The sequence below is a fragment of the Saccopteryx bilineata genome, chromosome 2 (assembly GCF_036850765.1).
Source record: "Saccopteryx bilineata isolate mSacBil1 chromosome 2, mSacBil1_pri_phased_curated, whole genome shotgun sequence".
Taxonomy (NCBI): Eukaryota; Metazoa; Chordata; class Mammalia; order Chiroptera; family Emballonuridae; genus Saccopteryx; species Saccopteryx bilineata.
The window spans coordinates 44,164,196-44,182,615 of record NC_089491.1 but is presented as its reverse complement, the minus strand read 5'-3'; the positions used below and the strand labels follow the sequence as shown (position 1 = coordinate 44,182,615).

Below are 18,420 nucleotides of genomic sequence, written 5' to 3'. Positions count from 1 at the left end.
CAAAGGAAGCTGTAGGTTTTCCAATACATGGGAGAAAGTGCACATTCCTTTTTCAACAGCTTCCAGGAACTATCCAATAGTATTTATAAACTATACTATATATCAGCCTTCTGGATTAGCCAGTACATATAGCTGATCATGCCCCACTTCAACAGATAACAAAACAGCACAAAAATTCAAGACATCAAAAAGCTCTATTTCAAATTATATTGATAATAAAGCTTCAATACATATTTTGGTAACCTAAACACCACATTTCAATGTTAAGGCTTATAAGAAAAATAAACTATTTCATAGAGAAAACTTGTAAGTTTTATACCTTAACAGCCATCATTTAGTTATTATATGCTATTTAAAGAATACAGAAATAAAAATTTTTAGAGATTATGCCTGATAAAAGTCAGTACATCAAAATGTTCTGAAAAGTAGAAAAAAATTTAGTATTAGTTTAAATAAGCATCATGGCCAGGCCAGTTGGCTCAGCAGTAGAGCATCGGCCCAGTGTATAGAAGTCCAGGGTTTGATTCCAGCTCAGGGCACACAGAAAAAGTGACCATCTACTTCTCCACACCTCCCCCTCCCCCTTCTCTCTCTCTCTCTCTCTTCCACTCCCATAGTCATGCCTCAAATGGTCAAGCAAGTTGGCCCCAGGCACTGAGGATGGCTCCATAGCCTCCCCAGGCACTGAAATACGGTTGCTGAGCAACAGAGCAGCAGCCTCAGATGGGCAGAGCATCGCCCTGCTGGGGGCTTGCCAGGTGGATCCCAGTTGGGGTGTATGCAGGAGTCTGTCTCTCTGCCTCCCTGCCTTTCACTTAATTAAAAAAAAAAGTGTCTCAAAATTCAAATAATATGAGAATCTTACCAACATGGCCTCCTCCAATGGTGTATGTCTTCCCAGATCCAGTTTGTCCATAGGCAAAAACAGTTGCATTATAGCCTTCAATGAGTGACAACACAAGTGGCTTTATGCACGTATTATAAACTTCATCTTGAGTGGAGTTTTTGCCAAAAACAAAATCAAAAGTAAAGACTCTATCTCTCCCAATGATAATTTGCTGGGTGTTTGGAATAACTCTCACACAAACTTGATGCTTATGAAGAATTTCTTTGCAAAGCAGAGGTCTAATTCTTACAGCAACTTTTATTGGTATTTCTTCCATGGCAGCTTAGATTTTACTAAATCAATTTTCTACTTAATATTCAGTATCTAGTGTGAGAAGCATCCATTTTACATAAGATTTGGACTCCTGCATATCAAAATAAAAACAAAATTTAATTATTGACTCCTCTATCCTAATAAACAAATCATCTAAAGCAAAGTCAACTACAGTAGGTTTTGTTCCAACATAAGACAGTTATAAAGAGTAATCTGTCTTGCAAAAGAACCTGTATAATTTATAGATAAAACAATATGATGTCTGGATTTGCTGTAAAATAATCTAGGGAGTGGAGCCCATGAGACGGTAAATGACGAAACTAAATGATAAGCACAAAGAAGTCCATTCTGTCCTTCTTTCTGTAATGATGTTTCCCTACTCATTAATCTAAATTTTGAATAACTGGGGAGTGATGGTTAGAAAATTAAGGCAAGGAAATAACTGGGTAATTGTACACGTGTTAAAAGCAAATCCTTGCACCAGGATAGCTATATATTAAAAAACAACATCTCCTCTTTGCCACAAATATTATAAACAAATTCATGACATAATTTTAAGGATTTTCATAAGTCAATATAAATTTTAAAGTAATTTTTTATTCAATAATAATCAATACTAACAGAAAAACCAATTTTTTTTTAGAAATTAAATTTAAGGGGCTGACACTGGTCCATAGGAACACATAGGTTTCAGGTGTACATGTGAACTATTCAATGTGTTATGTGCTCATCACCCAAGGTCAAACCACTTCCCGTCACCATATATTTGGCCCCCTTTTATTCCTATTACTTTCACCCCTCTGCCTCTGGTAACCACTTACTTTTGTCTACGTACATGGGTCTCAGAAAAACTACTTTTCTACTCCTAAATTATGTTATACTTATTTTTGAAGATCTCTGGTGGAATTAATACATTAAAAATTGGTAGCTACACTTACAACTACACTTAGAATGAACAATCTGAAAAATAAATTAAGAAAACAATTCCATTTACATTAGCATCAAAAAATAAAATATTTAGGAATACATTTTTAAATAAAGTTTAAAATCGATACTTTAAAAACTACAAAATATTGCTGAATTAAAGTAAAGAAGATCTAAATAAATAAAAAAATATTTAATGTTCCTGGATTGGAAAGAAACACAACTCCTATGACAACCCACTGACTTCATTGTAGAAAGTGGCAAGCTGATCCTAAAATTCATATGGAAAGTCAACGGACACAGAATAACAAAAACAATAGTAAAAAAGAACAAAACTGGAGGACATACTTCCCCAATATTAAAAACAAGCAACACTGGTCAGGGCACACAGAAGTGACCATCTGCTTCTCCACCCCTCCCCCTTCTCTGTCTCTGTCTCTGTCTCTCTCTCTGTCTTCCCCTCCTGCAGCCATGGCTTGGTTTAGCAAGTTGGCCCCTGATGTTGAGAATGGCTCCATGGCCTCGCCTCCGGCACCAAAATATTCGGTTGCCGAGCAGTGGAGCAGCAGCCCATGATGGGAAGAACATCAGCCCCAGACAGGGGTTGCCAGATGGATCCCAGTACATGCGGGAGTCTGTCTGTCCACCTCCCTGTCTCTCACTTGATTTAAAAAATAAACAAACAAAAAAACAAGCAACAGTAATCAAGACAGTCTGGTGCAGGCAAAAGCCAGACTTAGAGATCCGTGGAAAAGAATCAAGAATCCAGAAATAAGTCATCTCACTTATAGGCAATTAATTCTTAACAAGCATACCAACACAATTCAATGGAGAAAGATAGTCTTTTCAACAAATGGTCATGGGATAACTGGATATCCACTCTCATAAATTTGACATTGGACTTCTACCTCATATATACAAAAGTTAATTCAAAATAGTTCATAGACCTAAATGTAAGGGTTGCAACTATACAATTCTTAAAAAAAAAACATATGGGTTACTCTTCCTGATGCTGGATGTGGCAATGGTTTCTCAGATATAACACCAAAAGCAAGAGTAATAAGCAGTAAAAGGAAAAATAGATAAAATATACTTAAAGTTAAAAATTTTATGCCTCAAAAGACACCATTCAAGGAAGTGAAAAGACAACTCATTGAATGGGAGAAAATATTTGCAAGTCATATATCTAATAAAGGACTGTATCTAGACTATATAAAGAACTAAGACAACTCCATAGAAAAAGTAAAACCCAATTTTAAAATGGGCAAAGGCTCTAAAAACACAATTCTTCAAAGAAAATATTAAAATGGCCAATAAGCAGAGGCAAAGATTCTCAACATTAGCTATCAGAGAAATACAATCAAAAACACAATGAGGTAGAGAAAGCAATCAATGAACTAAGGTGTGGCAAGAATTGATGCTTCTCATCTCTCTCTTCCTTTTTGTCTGTCCCTATCTGTCCCTCTCTGTCTCTGTCATACTCACACTCACACACACACACAAAGAGATACCATTTCACACTGCTACATAACTACAATAGAAAAGACAGGCCATAAGTGTTAGGAAGAATGTAGAGACTACAGAACCCTCATATACTCCTGATGGGAATGTAAAATGATGCAGCTGCCTTGGAAAACAGTCTGGCAGTTCCTCAGTAAGTTAAAGAGAGAGTTATCATTTGACCTAGAAATGCTACTCTTAGGTGTATACCAAACAGAAATGAAAACATGATTGCATAAAAACTTGTACAGTATACAAATATTGTCTTAGTAGGATAAAAGGTTTAAAAATTTAGCGACTGCCTGACCAGGTGGTGGTGTAATCTGTAATGGATAGAGCATCAACCTGGGACGCTGAGGACCCAGGTTGGAAACTCCAAGGTTGTGGGCTTGAGCACAGGTCCATCCAGCTTGAGCATGAGCTCACCAGCTTGAGCGTGGGATCATACACATGACCCCATTGTCACTGGCTTGAGCAAGGGGTCACGAGCTCCACTGGAGTCCCCCAGTCAAGCATGTATGAGAAAGCAATCAATGAACAACTAAACCACAACTACAAGTTGATGCTTCTCATCTCTCCTCTCCTATCTCTGTCTCTCTCACCTGCTAAAATAAATAAATAAAATGTAACAAGTAATCTATGATAATGTTTAGTGCAGATGATGAAAAATAATCAGTTTGGGAGAGTGCAAGTCTTGAACAATATCATTAAGTAACCTAGCAGACTAATGAAGTACAATAACATTTTCAGTATTATGTGCTATGGAAATGTTAATTAAGACATTTTTAATATTCACTAGCCTTTTAAAAAATTTTGCAGCAGTATTGTACATTTGTAACTGTGAGTGGATAGTCTGAAAAGAATAACAATGACAAAAAAACATTTACATCACTCTACTAAGAGTCCACTGAAAGTAAAGAAATATCAGCTCCCTAGGGCTGTAAAATCCCAAAACTTGGGAGTCAGCAGATTATTTTTAATGGCCTCTAAAGAGATGCAACTAATCTTGTTAGTTTTATTCATTCTACTGAAATTCAGCACTGAAAAAATAAATACTCATATGAATCTTTTCTTGGATCCTAAAGGACTCAACAATCATTTGGTAGTGAAAACTTTTCCAAAGAAATTGCAGACATGCTGTGTTGAGTTGGTTTCTTCAAATGTCTTTAAACACCTACATTAGAAGTTTCATCACACAGATTCTTTTTTGTTGTTGCTGTTATGCCATCACATCAAAACAAGTCATGGTCTGTGTTAAGCCAAGCCTAACTACTTCCAATGAAATTGCTAATAAAAAGTGCTAAGTGTAATTGGGATATTTTCCTTTTCTTGGTTTTTGTAACAGGAATTTGGCTACAAAATCAGGGGCCCAAAAACACATACATGGCTTGCAAGAAATTAATATACAATTTTTTTTTTTTCCTGAAGCTGGAAACAGGGAGGCAGTCAGACAGACTCCTGCATAAGCCCGACCGGGATCCACCCAGTACGCCCACCAGGGGGCGATGCTCTGCCCATCCGGGGCCTAGCTCTGTTGCGACCAGAGCCACTCTAGCGCCTAAGGAAGAGGTCATGGAGCCATCCCCAGCGCCCGGGCCATCTTTGCTCCAATGGAACCTCGGCTGCAGAAGGGGAAGAGAGAGACAGAGAGGAAGGAGAGGGGGAGGGGGTGGGGTGGAGAAGCAGATGGGCGCTTCTCCTGTGTGCCCTGGCCGGGAATCAAACCCGGACTTCTGCACGCCAGGCCAACACTCTACCACTGAGCCAACCGGCCAAGGCCACACTTTAGCTCTGGCTAGGTAGCTCAGTTGGTTAGAGGCAGTCCCTGATACCATATGCCAAGGTTGCAGGTTTCATCCCCAATCAGAGCACATGCAAGAATCAACCAATGAGCCTGGCCTGTGGTACTGCAGTGAATAGAGCCTGGACCTGGAATGCTGAGGTCACTGGTTTGAAACCTTGGACGTGATGTGAAACACGAACTGATATATTTCTTGCTTCCCCCTGCCCCTCTCTCTGTAAAATCAATAAATAAAATCTTGAGGGGGGGGCTGGTGGGTGGTTCAATGGATAGAGCGTCCACCCAGCATATGGATTTCCTGGTTAATTTTCCGTCAGGGCACACAGGAGAAGTGATCATCTGCTTCTCTTCCCTTACCTCTCCCCTTCTCTCCCTTTTCCCCTCCGGTAGCCAGTGGCTCAATTGGTTGTAGCCTGGACCCACAGGGTGCTCAGGATAGCTCAGTTAGTCAAAACATATCAGCCTCAGCTCTAAAAGTAGCTTGGAACTGGAGCAACAGCCCCAGATGGGGTTGCCAGGTGGATTCCGGTGGGGCGCATGCAGGAGTCAGCCTATCACCCCTCCTCTCACCTAATAAAACAAAAACAAAAACAGAATCAAATCAACCAATGAATGCATAAGTAAGTGAAACAAATCGGTTTCTCTCACCCTTTTCTCTCAAATCAATCAATAAATTTAAAACAAAAATTTTTAATCCAGAGCACTTAAACTTCTTCAGCTTCTAGTCAATTAGTCATCTGAAGCATATATATTATGTCATCATTAAAGGTAAAGAAAGATGAAAGCTGACTGGCTAGTAATACTTAGGCATACTCATGGAAGTTTGAAATCTGAGCAAAGGCAAGAGAAATATCTGATCATTGTTGCCATATCATTAACCACAAATAAGAGTTTCCAAATACTGCTGCCATCCTGTGGCCTTGGTTTTACATAAGTAGTGGGCGTCTAAAAATTGTGGCTTGTTAATATTTCCATAAGAAATTACCCAGCAAACAGACAATGAAAAGCATAAGATCTCAGTAAAGGCTCCAAATACATAAAGAACTAGATGGAGTAGGCAGTAATAAGGGAAAAACATAAAAGATTTAAAAACTTGAAGAGAGTTGTGTTATCTGAAAGGTGTTTTAAAGAAAGAATTGGGCATCTATCTTTATCAATTAACAACTACCTCTGCAGGAGGGGCTATCGGACTTCTACAACACTTCAACTGCATAAGTTCCAACAACCGCGATGAAAAAAAGGCGGCCTGCTACAAAACAAAACCCCCAAAGTGGGTGGGCCTTCCTATTCCTTCCAAATCCCGCAGATGGAAGTACGAACACCAGAAATACACAAGGACCGAACTCAGTGCGGCTCGGTCCCGCGCATCCCTATTCCCCCCGCCCTTCTCAGGGCACCCAACTTTCTCTGGCCGCTCTGCAGGGGTCCCAGCAACCCTGGGGCGCCCTCGTCGGCGCCCCAACGCCCCCCAAACCCACCCGCGGCGGCTTCAGAGCGCCCCTCTTCCGGCCCGCGCCCCTCCTTTCAACGGCGGGCCTGGCGCGCGGCAGGTGGTGCCACGACACACTCGACCCCGCCAGCCTGGCCACCCGGCTCGCCGCGCACTGACCAGCGAGAGAAAGCCCGGGTCTCCGGCGGCGAGCGCAGCGCAGAACTAACTCCTCTGTTTCCTCTACCGCGCCGCCGCCGCCGCCGTCCGCGCCTTTTGTTGTCACGAGTTCTCACGGCAACCGGTAAAGCCCGAAGCCAGTGCGCTCTCTCCCGTCCGGATGTCACGCTGCGCGTCGGACCCCGCCCCGGTCCCAGCCACGCCCCTTCTCGTCAAGCCCCGCCCCTTGCCCTACCGGAGCCAGTCAAGCCCCGCCCCACCACGTCCGGCCTCGGGGAATTTACCGCCCGGCTCTAGAAGGCCTACCTCCGAGCGTTGCTAAAAAGCCAACACCGCGGGGGACCCATCTCAGACTGCTGAGCCAAAATAGCTCTCCAAGGATTGGTAAAAATGAGTGTGATATATAAGATTTATATTGCGTTTTCAATATTTTAGCTACCAATTCAGTTTATTCTTATTGAAGTCAAGTTCGCATAACATAAAATGAACTTTTTGAACTATGCTCTTCAGTGATATTTTAGACGTTTACAATGCAACCATCAACTTTATTCCAAAACATTTTCATCACCCCAGAAAGGAAACCCTGCACCAGTTAGTAGCCACTCCCATTCCTTTTACCTCAACCCCTGGCAACCAGTAATCTGCTATCTGTCTCTATGGATGTACCTGTTCTTGACATTTTGTATTCACAGAATCATACAATTTGTGGCCTTTTATTTGTCTTTTTTTGCTAAACAATGTTTTCCAGGTTCACCCATGTTTTAGCATGTATCAGTACTATTCTGTTTTATGGCTGAATAATATTCAATTATATGTACATACCACATTTATTATTTATTCATTCATAAGTTGATGGACATGTGGGCTGTTTCTATTATTTGGCTATTATGAATAATAATTCTGCTATAAACTTTCATGGTGAAGTATTTGTCTAATGTCAGTTTTCAGATAGACTTAGAAGTGGAATTGCTGAGTCGTGGTAATTCTGTTTAACTTTTCCAATTTAGTTTTATTTATTTATTTTTTACAGAGACAGAGAGAGAGTCAGAGAGAGGGATAGACAGGGACAGACAGACAGGAACGGAGAGAGATGAGAAGCATCAATCATTAGTTTTTCGCTGTGCGTTGCGACACCTTAGTTGTTCATTGATTGCTTTCTCATATGTGCCTTGACTGTGGGCCTTCAGCAGACCGAGTAACCCCTTGCTTGAGCCAGCAACCTTGGGTCCAAGCTGGTGAATTTTTGCTCAAACCAGATGAGCCCACGCTCAAGCTGGCAACCTCGGGGTCTCAAACCCGGGTCCTCTGCATCCCAGTCCGACGCTCTATCCACTGCGCCACCACCTGGTCAGGCTCCAATTTAGTTTTAAAAGCCTCAGTGCCGTCTGACCTGTGGTGGTGCAGTGGGCAAAGTGTTGACCCGGAATGCTGAGGTCGCTGGTTCGAAACCCTAGGCTTGCCTGGTCAAGGCACATATGGGAGTTGATGCTTTCTGCCCCACCCACCTTTCTCTCTCTCTCTGTCCTCTCTAAAATGAATAAATAAAATCTAAATTAAGAAAAAGAAAAAAAAAGCCTCAGTGCCTCCCATTTTTGGTAGCACAATGTAAGCATCTTCAAACAGCATTCCTTCTCTCATGAAATTTAGGAGTGAAGGTAAAAAAAGAGCTACTTAATTATTAAATTAAGTTATTCTGAACTTTAAAAATTCAAATATATGAATTTGTTAGTTATATTACATTTTTAGAACTCTTAAAGTTGTACTTCAGGACAGTAAATTGTTATGTCAACCTAGACTGCTGACAAAGCTTCAATGAATAACAATAACAATGTAGATTTGAGAATTACAAGGAAGGCTCAGCAGCAGGACTCAGGAAGCCACACTGTTCACAGAGGAGGTCAGAAAATGCCTAACGGGATTGGAATGGGACATTTCCTGTTGCCCCAAAATTGGTGTCTTGAGTTCAAAGTTAAAGAGAAGTGGTCACTCAAGTTTCCCCATATTGCACAGTGAACACAAATCGTCTCTCTCTCTCTCTCTCTCTCACACACACACACACACACACACAAGATTTACAGCAGATCAAAAATAATTCCACTCCAATCCCAATCCTATCTTCTTTGAAAGTCCTTTAAGGACTTCAGTGCTAAGGGAGAGAGTCATGTGGGGTAGTGAATAGAGGATTCACAAGCAAGAGGCTTCCCTCCTAAGTCAAAGGAATGTTGGTCAAATAAGTTTTTAAAATATGATTTTTTTTTGTATTTTTCTGAAGTTGGAAACTGGGAGGCAGTCAGACAGGCTCCCGCATGCACCCGACAGGGATCCACCCGGCATGCCCACCAGGGGGCAATGCTCTGCCCATCTGGGGCGTTGCTCTGGGGCGTTGCTCTGTCGCAACCAGAGCCATTCTAGCACCTGAGGCAGAGGCCATGGAGCCATCCTCAGCTCCCGAGCTGCAGGAGGGGAAGAGAGAGACAGAAAGGAAGGAGAAGGGGAGGGATGGAGAAGCAGATGGGCACCTCTCCTGTGTGCCCTGGCCGGGAATCGAACCTGGGACTCCTGCATGCCAGGCTGACGCTCTACCACTGAGCCAACCGGCCAGGGCTTAATATATGATTTTTTATGTTTGCTTGCTTATAGCTTGCATTTAGGGGCTGGGCAGCGCCAGGTATATGTGGTCTGTGAAATGGCAAATTACCTTCCTGCTTGGGAAGGGCCATTGTTTTGTTAATGTTTGCTGGAGAAGAGGTTTTCACTCCAGAAAGTTGTTTTTTTGTGTATTTTTTTTTGTATTTTTCTGAAGCTGGAAACGGGGAGAGACAGTCAGACAGACTCCCGCATGTGCCCGACTGGGACTCACCCGGCACGCCCACCAGGGGGCGATGCTCTGCCCCTCTGGAGCATCGCTCTGTTGCGACCAGAGCCACTCTAGCGCCTGGGGCAGAGGCCAAGGAGCCATCCCCAGCACCCGGGCCATCTTTGCTCCAATGGAGCCTCGCTGCGGGAGGGGAAGAGAGAGACAGAGAGGAAGGAGAGGGGGAGGGGTGGAGAAGCAGATGGGCGCTTCTCCTGTGTGCCCTGGCCGGGAATCGAACCCGGGACTTCTGCACGCCAGGCCGACGCTCTACCACTGAGCTAACCGGCCAAGGCTCACTCCAGAAAGTTTTGAAAAGAGAGCAGAAGAGGCAGAAAGAAGCCATATTTGCAGAGTAAAAGCAGAGAGAATGCAGAGTGCTGAAGAAGAATCCAGTTTGTGCACAGACAGAAGATGTGCAGATGAGGAACCAGAGCTGAGGGGCTTTGTGAGCTCCACTCAGACTGGTGAGGCCTTTGATTCTAGGAGAAACTAGAGAAAATTCACTTGGTTGTGGAATCGGAGAATGTGTCAGGGCTTTGGGAGACCTGAGTGAAAAGAGAGTGTTTTCCCTGTGTGTTTGCTTGCTGGCCAGTGTGAGACTTGAAAAAAGGAATGGCCCACCATTTTTTGTTTCCACTGTTTCTTTACCATCTGCCGGAATTCAATGAGAACCTGCATGTGAATGGCCACGATGGCGGCGGCCTCTGGCCTTACAGGAGGCTTTAAGAGTGCCCTGGAGGCCTGACCAGGCAGTGGCGCAGTGGATAGAGTGTCAGACTGGGACGCAGAGGACCCAGGTTTGAAACCCCAAGGTATCTGGCTTGAGCATGGGCTCACCAGCTTGAGCACGGGGTCACTAGCTTGAGTGTAGGATCATAGACATGACCCCATAGTCGCTGGCTTGAGCCCAAAGGTCACTGGCTTGAGCCCAAGGTTGCTGGCTTGAGCAAGGGGTCACTTGCTCTGCTATAGCCCCCCAGTCAAGGCACATATGAGAAAGCAATCAATGAACAACTAAGATGCTACAACAAAGAATTGATGCTTCTCACCTCTCTCCCTTCCTGTCTGTCCCTATCTGTCCCTCTCTCTGTCTCTGTCTCTGTCACACACACACACAAAAAAGTGACCTGGAGAGCCTGAGAGAGCAGCACCAAGAATAAATTGGCCCTGGCCTTCAGGTTGGACATACAAGAAGTGGAAGAGGGCTGATTAGCTTCTGTGCCTCTGTAAAGGAAACCAAAGCAATTGAATGGCAGCACAGAGAGGACCCTGAGTGGAGCAGCCTGCACTCCCACCATCTGTCAAGGCTAGAACCTGCCTCCAATCATGCCCTCACAAATCCATCTTCCTCACCTGCTATAATGATCTATTTAGGACACAAATTTGACCCTAAATCAGTCCTTTGCCTATAGCATTTCTGTAACATCATAGAGAATATTACTTCATAGCATCTGGAATGACAAATCTATGTATGGAGAGACATAATTTTGCTGTGAAGATGCTTTGCAATTATTGCCTATGCCCAGGTGGAAGCTAAGCCTCCTGGGTTTGATTTGGTTGGCACTCAGGCTTCAAAAAGAGGATGGTATTGTTCATGTGAGAACCAGGACAAGAACTATGTGACTGTTCTTGAGAAGAAATGAGGAAGGTAGAGGAAGGGGAAGGTGTTGGGAAGAGGCTGAGTCAGAGGAAAAGGAGGATAGTTGATAAGGTAATTCCAGGGAGAACGGAAATCACTAGTAACGGCAATCTTTAGGTTGTATGCCGTGAGGTATGCGATGTGAACCCCTTCCTCTCTCTCTGCTGCAAAATCTTCAGGAAAGTCTACATAGCTAACCAAAACATTTGTGACAAAGGATTGAGATGAGAAAGCAATCAATGAACAATTAAGGTGCCGCAACTATGAGTTGATGCTTCTCATCTCTCTCCTTTCCCTCCCTTCCTGTCTGTATGTCCCTGTCTGTCCCTCCATCTCTCTCACTGTTTCTCGCTAAAAAATTTTTTTAAAAAGAAAGAAAGCTGAAGCCTGGCTTGCATGTCAATGATTTACTTCACTAATAAAACAAACAATGCAAATTAAAATGATAAACCATTTTCACCTATTAAACTGTCAACAACTTACCACGATGTAATATCTGCAAGTGAGACAGACATTTTTATACATAATCCCACCTCTTGTTATCTGTCCTAAAATAACAGAGATATTGATAAAGGATCATGATCAGTCATTTCATTATGATATTATTTGTAATAGCAAAAACCTGGAAGTTACATATATGGTCGATGAAAGGGATTGACAAATTAACAATAGTACATTTATAAGAGACAATATTAAAAAAAGAGAGACAATATTATGTCCTCATTGAAATTCATGTTTATAAAAATTTGGTGTAAGAGAATGCTTACAATTAAGGATGCAAACATTATATGGTTTTCTCACCTAAAGAACTGGGATAAAAATCATCTGTACTTCCTAGAGTGGTTATAAAGTTTGAAAGGAGGAAATAATTGTAAAGCACACAGAACAGTAAGTACTTGAAAGTTATTAGGTAGCTAGCCCTGGCCGGTTGGCTCAGCGGTAGAGCGTCGGCCTGGCGTGCAGTAGTCCCGGGTTCGATTTCTGGCCAGGGCACACAGGAGAAGCGCCCATCTGCTTCTCCACCCCGCCACCCCTCCCCCTCTCCTTCCTCTCTGTCTCTCTCTTCCCCTCCCACAGCCAAAGCTCCATTGGAGCAAAGATGGCCCAGGCACTGAGGATGGCTCTGTGGCCTCTGCCTCAGGTGCTAGAATGGCTCTGGATGCAACAGAGCGACGCCCCAGAGGGGCAGAGCATCGCCCCCTGGTGGGCACGCCGGGTGGATCCTGGTCAGGTGCATGCGGGAGTCTGTCTGACTGCCTCCCCGTTTCCAGCTTCAGAAAAATGAAAAAAAAAAAGTTATTAGGTAGCTAAAATGATAATTTTCTCAACTTTGTTCAAAGGAGAGATACACATATAAAAAATACAAGAAATTGGGGCTGAGGGTACATAATGTGGTGTGTAGAAGGTGTTATATCAAGTTGTACACTTGAAACCTGTATAGTTTGGCAAACCAAGTCAACTCAATAATTTTTTTTAAAATACAAAATAGTAAAAATATTCAGCGAAACTCACCAAAATGATAACCATCAACACTGAGTTAAAGTTCATTTTCTAAAATTTTTATTGAATTTATTGGGCTGACATTGGCTAATAAAACTATATAGGTTTCTTTTTTTTGTGTGTGGCAGAGACAGAAAGTCAGAGAGAGGGAAAGATAGGGACAGACAGACAGGAAGGGAGAGAGATGAGAAACATCAATTCTTCGTTGCGGCTCCTTAGTTGTTCATTGATTAATTTCTCATATGTGCCTTGACTGGGGGACTATAGCAGACCAAGTGACCTGCTTGCTTGAACCAGCGACCTTGGGCTCAAGCTGGTGAGCCTTGCTCAAACCAGGTGAGCCCGTGCTCAAGCTGGTGACCTTGGGGTCTCGAACCTGGTCCCTCCACATCCCAGTCCAACGCTCTATCCACTGCTCCACCGCCTGGTCAGGCATAGGTTTTTTAAAAAAATATATATTTTTATTTATTCCTTTTAGAGAATGGAAAGAGAGAGAGAGAGAGAGAAAAGGGGAGGAGGAGCAGGAATCATCAACTCCCATATGTGCCTTGATCAGGCAAGCCTCAGGTTTCGAACTAGCAGCCTCAGTGTTCCAGGTCAATGCTTTATACCAGTGGTCCTCAACGTTTTTTGGACCATGGACCGGTTTAATGTCAGGAAATATTTTCACGGACTGGCCTTTAGGGTGGGATGAATAAATGCACAAAATAAAATTATGCGACCAGCGTAAAAACTGTGGTATTTTTAAATATAATTGTCGAACTTACTATATTTATTGGGCTAAGTTAAAGGAGGAATGAGCATGTCCTCATTATTCAGGCTGTATTTAAATTTGTTATTCTGACAACGTTTCATGTCTGACATCAATACGTAATATGACAGGTTCAGGCTTGCTACCAATCATGAACCTACGACAATAAAAATAAACATGAATCCACTGTGTACTCGTATGCAACTTTATTAGAAGCGTCCTCTTAACATTGCACCAACAACATAACATGAGTAGCATCCTCTCTGCCTCCAAACACTTTCCAGTCGCTATGGTAACATTTAAACATGCCTTAAAAATAAGATACAACACAAAAACAAATATAAAGTGCATGAAAAATACAACTCACCATTGTTATGAATATTGTAAGTTAAGGGTTATTTATTATAATGTTTATATAGAATGAGAGATAGCAGCCTATCTCTCAACAACCATAATGCTAAATCAGTGGGAGCCCTGAGCTTGTTTCTCTGCAACGAGACGGTCCCACCTAGGGGTGATGGGAGACAATGACACCGAAGTGTGCTGCTTATGGCCAGTCTATTTCGTAATTTTGTTTTGGTTGCTGTCACTGCAGAAAATTCCGCTTCACACAAATAGAATGTCGGAAATGGCAACAGGGTTTTTAGTGCGTTTGTGGCGATCTCGGGGTATTCTGCTATGACTTTAATCCAGAACACCGGCAGAGTTGTAGTCTCAAACATATTTTTAAGGCCGCCGTCATTTGCCATCTCCAGTAGTTGATCCTCTTCTTGGATAGACACGCTCGATTCACCTGGTTTGTTGACAAATGGATCACGGATCCATTCCTTGGCAATTCGTGGGTCTTTTGTGGTTGGGAAGTAGTGTTCAAACTCTTTCAAAAGCAAATACAGGTGATCATGCACCAGCTGGGACAATGAAGGCTTGGGCTCAGTCTCTCCCAAAATTCCCACAAATGTTTGAAACATGTCAAATATACCCCTGTTCACACGTCGTCCCCACAAATCCAGTTTGGCTTTAATATGAGTTGTTTTTTTTTTTGCACAAGTGCTTCTTAAAGCAATTCTTTTTTTTTTTTAATTTTATTTATTCATTTTTTAGAGATGAGAGAGAGAGACAGAGAGAGAGAGAGAGAGAGAAGGGGGGAGGAGCTGGAAGCATCAACTCCCATATGTGCCTTGACCAAGCAAGCCCAGGGTTTCGAACCGGCCACCTCAGCATTTCCAGGTCGACGCTTTATCCACTGCGCCACCACAGGTCAGGCCCAGTTTGGCTTTAAATGCAGCTACTTTATCTGCCAACTTGAAGACAGTTGTCATTTCCCCCTGAAGTGACCGATTGAGTTCATTGAGGAGGTTAAATATGTCGCACAAGTAAGCGAGTTTTGCCACCCATTCCTCATCACTGAAATGTGCTCCTAGCGGTGACTCTTTTTCTGAGAGAAATCTCTGCAGCGGCTCTTGTAATTCAAACACTCTGGCCAGGCACCTCCCTCAGGATAACCATCTTATTTCTGTGTATAAGAGAAGGTGTCTGTGCTCCGCGTTCACTTCCTCACAAAGCTGCTCGAACAGGTGCGAGTGAAGGGCGTGTGCTTTGATGTGGTTAATAACTTTAACCACATCATTCAATATGCTGTTAAGTTCCAGTGGTATATTTCAGCTAGCCAGCATTTCCCTGTGAATGACACAGTGCGTAGACTCGCATTCAGGTACAACCTCCTTAATCCAAGTAAAACCAGACATCTTTCTGGTCATGGCAGCAGCTCCATCTGTGCATATGCCGACACAAAAAGACCACTTCAGCCTGACCAGGCAGTGGCACAGTGGATAGAGCGTCGGACTGGGATGCGGAAGGACCCAGGTTCAAGACCCCAAGGTCACCAGCTTGAGCGCGGGCTCATCTGGCTTGAGCAAAAAGCTCACCAGCTTGGACCCAAGGTCGCTGGCTCCAGCAAAGAGTTACTCAGTCTGCTGAAGGCCCCCAGTCAAGGCACATATGAGAAAGTAATCAATGAACAACTAAGGTGTCGCAACAAAAAACTGATGATTGATGCTTCTCATCTCTCTCCATTCCTGTCTGTCTGTCCCTATCTATCCCTCTCTCTGACTCTCTCTCTGTCCCTGTAAAAAAAAAAAAAAAAATACCATTTCAGTTTTCCTGATATATAGTCATCCAGCAATTTAAATAGTTCTGCAGCTGTGGTTTTGGTTGGCAATGATAGTGCACAAAACATATCCTCATGCACATCCTCTTGATAAAGATAACGCACGTAAACAAGTAGCATTGCCTTGTTGTCAATATCTGTAGATTCATCAACCTGGAGCGCGTACCACAGTGATTTATTAATCCTTTCCAACAATTGTGATTCAATTTCCTCAGTGCGCTTCGTGACTGTGGTAGCCGAAAGAGGCATCTGTGCTATCTTTTTAACTGCAGTCTCTCCTAGAAGTTCACGACAAATGTCTTTAGTAGCTGGAAGGATCAATTCTTTTTTTTTTTTTTTTTTTTTGTATTTTTCTGAAGCTGGAAACGGGGAGAGACAGTCAGACAGACTCCCGCATGCGCCCGACCGGGATCCACCCGGCACACCCACCAGGGGCGACGCTCTGCCCAGCAGGGGGCGATGCTCTGCCCCTCCGGGGCGTCGCTCTGCCGTGACTAGAGCCACTCTAGCGCCTGGGGCAGAGGCCAAGGAGCCATCCCCAGCGCCCAGGCCATCTTTGCTCCAATGGAGCCCTGGCTGCGGGAGGGGAAGAGAGAGACAGAGAGGAAGGAGGGGGGCAGGGGGCGGAGAAGCAAATGGGCGCTTCTCCTATGTGCCCTGGCCGGGAATCGAACCCGGGTCCCCCGCACGCCAGGCCGACGCTCTACCGCTGAACCAACCGGCCAGGACAGGATCGATTCTTTGTTGTTTTTTTTTGTATTTTTCTGAAGTTGGAAACTGGGAGGCAGTCAGACAGACTCCCGCACACGCTCGACTGGGATCCACCCGGCACTCCCACCAGGGGGCGATGCTCTGCCCATCCAGGGGTCGCTCTGTTGCAACCAGAGCCATTCTAGTGCCTGAGGCAGAGGCCATAGACCCGCAGGGGTCCCCAAACTTTTTACACAGGGGGCCAGTTCACTGTCCCTCAGACCGTTGGGGGGCCACCACATACAGTGCTCCTCTCACTGACCACTCCTCTCCAGTGAAAGAGGTGCCCCTTTCCGGAAGTGCGGCGGGAGCTGTATAAACGGTTTCAGGTGGCCACATGCGGCCCGCGGGCCATAGTTTGGGGATGCCTGCTAGAGCCTTCCTCAGCGCCCGGGCCAACTTTGCTCCAATGGAGCCTTGGCTGCGGGAGGGGAAGAGAGAGACAGAGAAAGAGAGGGGGAGGGGTGGAGAAGCAGATGGACACTTATCCTGTGTGCCCTTGTCAAGAATCAAACCCGGGACTCCTGCACGCCAGGCCGACTCTCTATCACTGAGCCAACCAGCCAGGGCCAAGGATCAATTCTTCACCAATGGTGAATGTGTTCTTAGCCATAGTAATACAATTAGCCACCAAGTATGGTGCTCTCAGTGCACTCGTATTTATTGATGTAGTGGCCACCAGTAATTGTTTCTGTCCTTCTTGTTCATGCTTTTTTCTTTCGAAATACTCAGAAGGCTTGTCTTTTAAAGTAGGGTGCTTGGTCTCCAAGTGGCAAAGCAGTTTTGAAGGTTTCATTGCCTCATTACTTAGCCAGTCACCACATATTATGCAGAGCGGCCTTGGTGCGTGAGAATCACCAGTTGTAATAAATCCACACTTCAAGTAGGACTCCTGGTATTGTCTGTTAAATGAAGCCTTCTTTTTCTTCGAGGTCGTAGGTTCTTCTTCTGTCTCCTCACTGGCCCTTTTCCACTTCGCAAAAAAACTTTCGATGGAATTTTGTTTTTCACTCATTTTGCTAGTTTATGGGTTTAATTTTAGCGGCAACATATCACGTGACCAAGACAAGCGTCAGGAGTGAGTCTTAGACGGTTGTAACAGAGGGAATCTGGTCATTTAAAAAAAATAAAACATCGTTCAGGCTTAAATATAAATAAAACGGAAATAATGTAAGTTATTCTTTCTCTGAGGACCGGTACCAAATGGCCCATGGACCAGTATTGTCCATGGCCCACGGGTTGGGGACTACTGCTTTATACACTATGCCACCATAGGTTAGGCTATAGGTTTCAATTAAAGGTCATTTTAAAAGTTGAATCAATTAGGGCCTTGGTTCCAAGAACAGAAACCAACACTGGCTTACTTAAGAAAAAAAGAAAAACTTGTTTGAAAAGTTTATCATTAGGGTGCTTTAGCTTACAAGTAATAGAAACCCCAAATCAAATTATCTTAAATAAGAAAATATATTTCAGTTCATATAACTCAAAATGAAATGTGGAAAATTATGTCTTAGATTCTATGAAATAGAACATATTCTTACATATTCATGAATTCATTTAATTTGCATCAATTCTGTTGCATCAATTAATTCATTCCTATACCAATACCATGCTGCCTTAATTACTATAACTTTCTGATATATTTTGCTATTAGATAGGGCAAACCCTTCCTTATTGTTTTAAGTTTTCTTAGCTATTCTTGGCATTTGTCTTCCTAAAGAACTTTTGAATTAATTTGAAAATTTCCAGAAGAAAGTTCCATT

General features: G+C 43.5%; 2 protein-coding genes across 2 annotated transcripts in view; one reads left to right on the top strand and one right to left on the bottom strand.

Annotated features, from left to right (window-relative positions):
• The window catches only part of KIF27 (kinesin family member 27), a 93,561-nt gene extending 86,421 nt beyond the window's left edge, over positions 1–7,140 (bottom strand). The window contains exons 1-2 of the mRNA XM_066256986.1: positions 6,994–7,140; positions 866–1,250 (exon numbers count right to left, since the gene is read on the bottom strand). Coding sequence (XP_066113083.1) covers positions 866–1,163 — 298 coding nt within the window. The 5' untranslated portion in view covers positions 1,164–1,250; positions 6,994–7,140. The remainder of the gene's footprint in view (positions 1–865; positions 1,251–6,993) is intronic.
• The window catches only part of RMI1 (RecQ mediated genome instability 1), a 274,637-nt gene that overhangs the window by 180,722 nt on the left and 75,495 nt on the right, over positions 1–18,420 (top strand). The gene's annotated exons all lie outside the window — the stretch shown is intronic.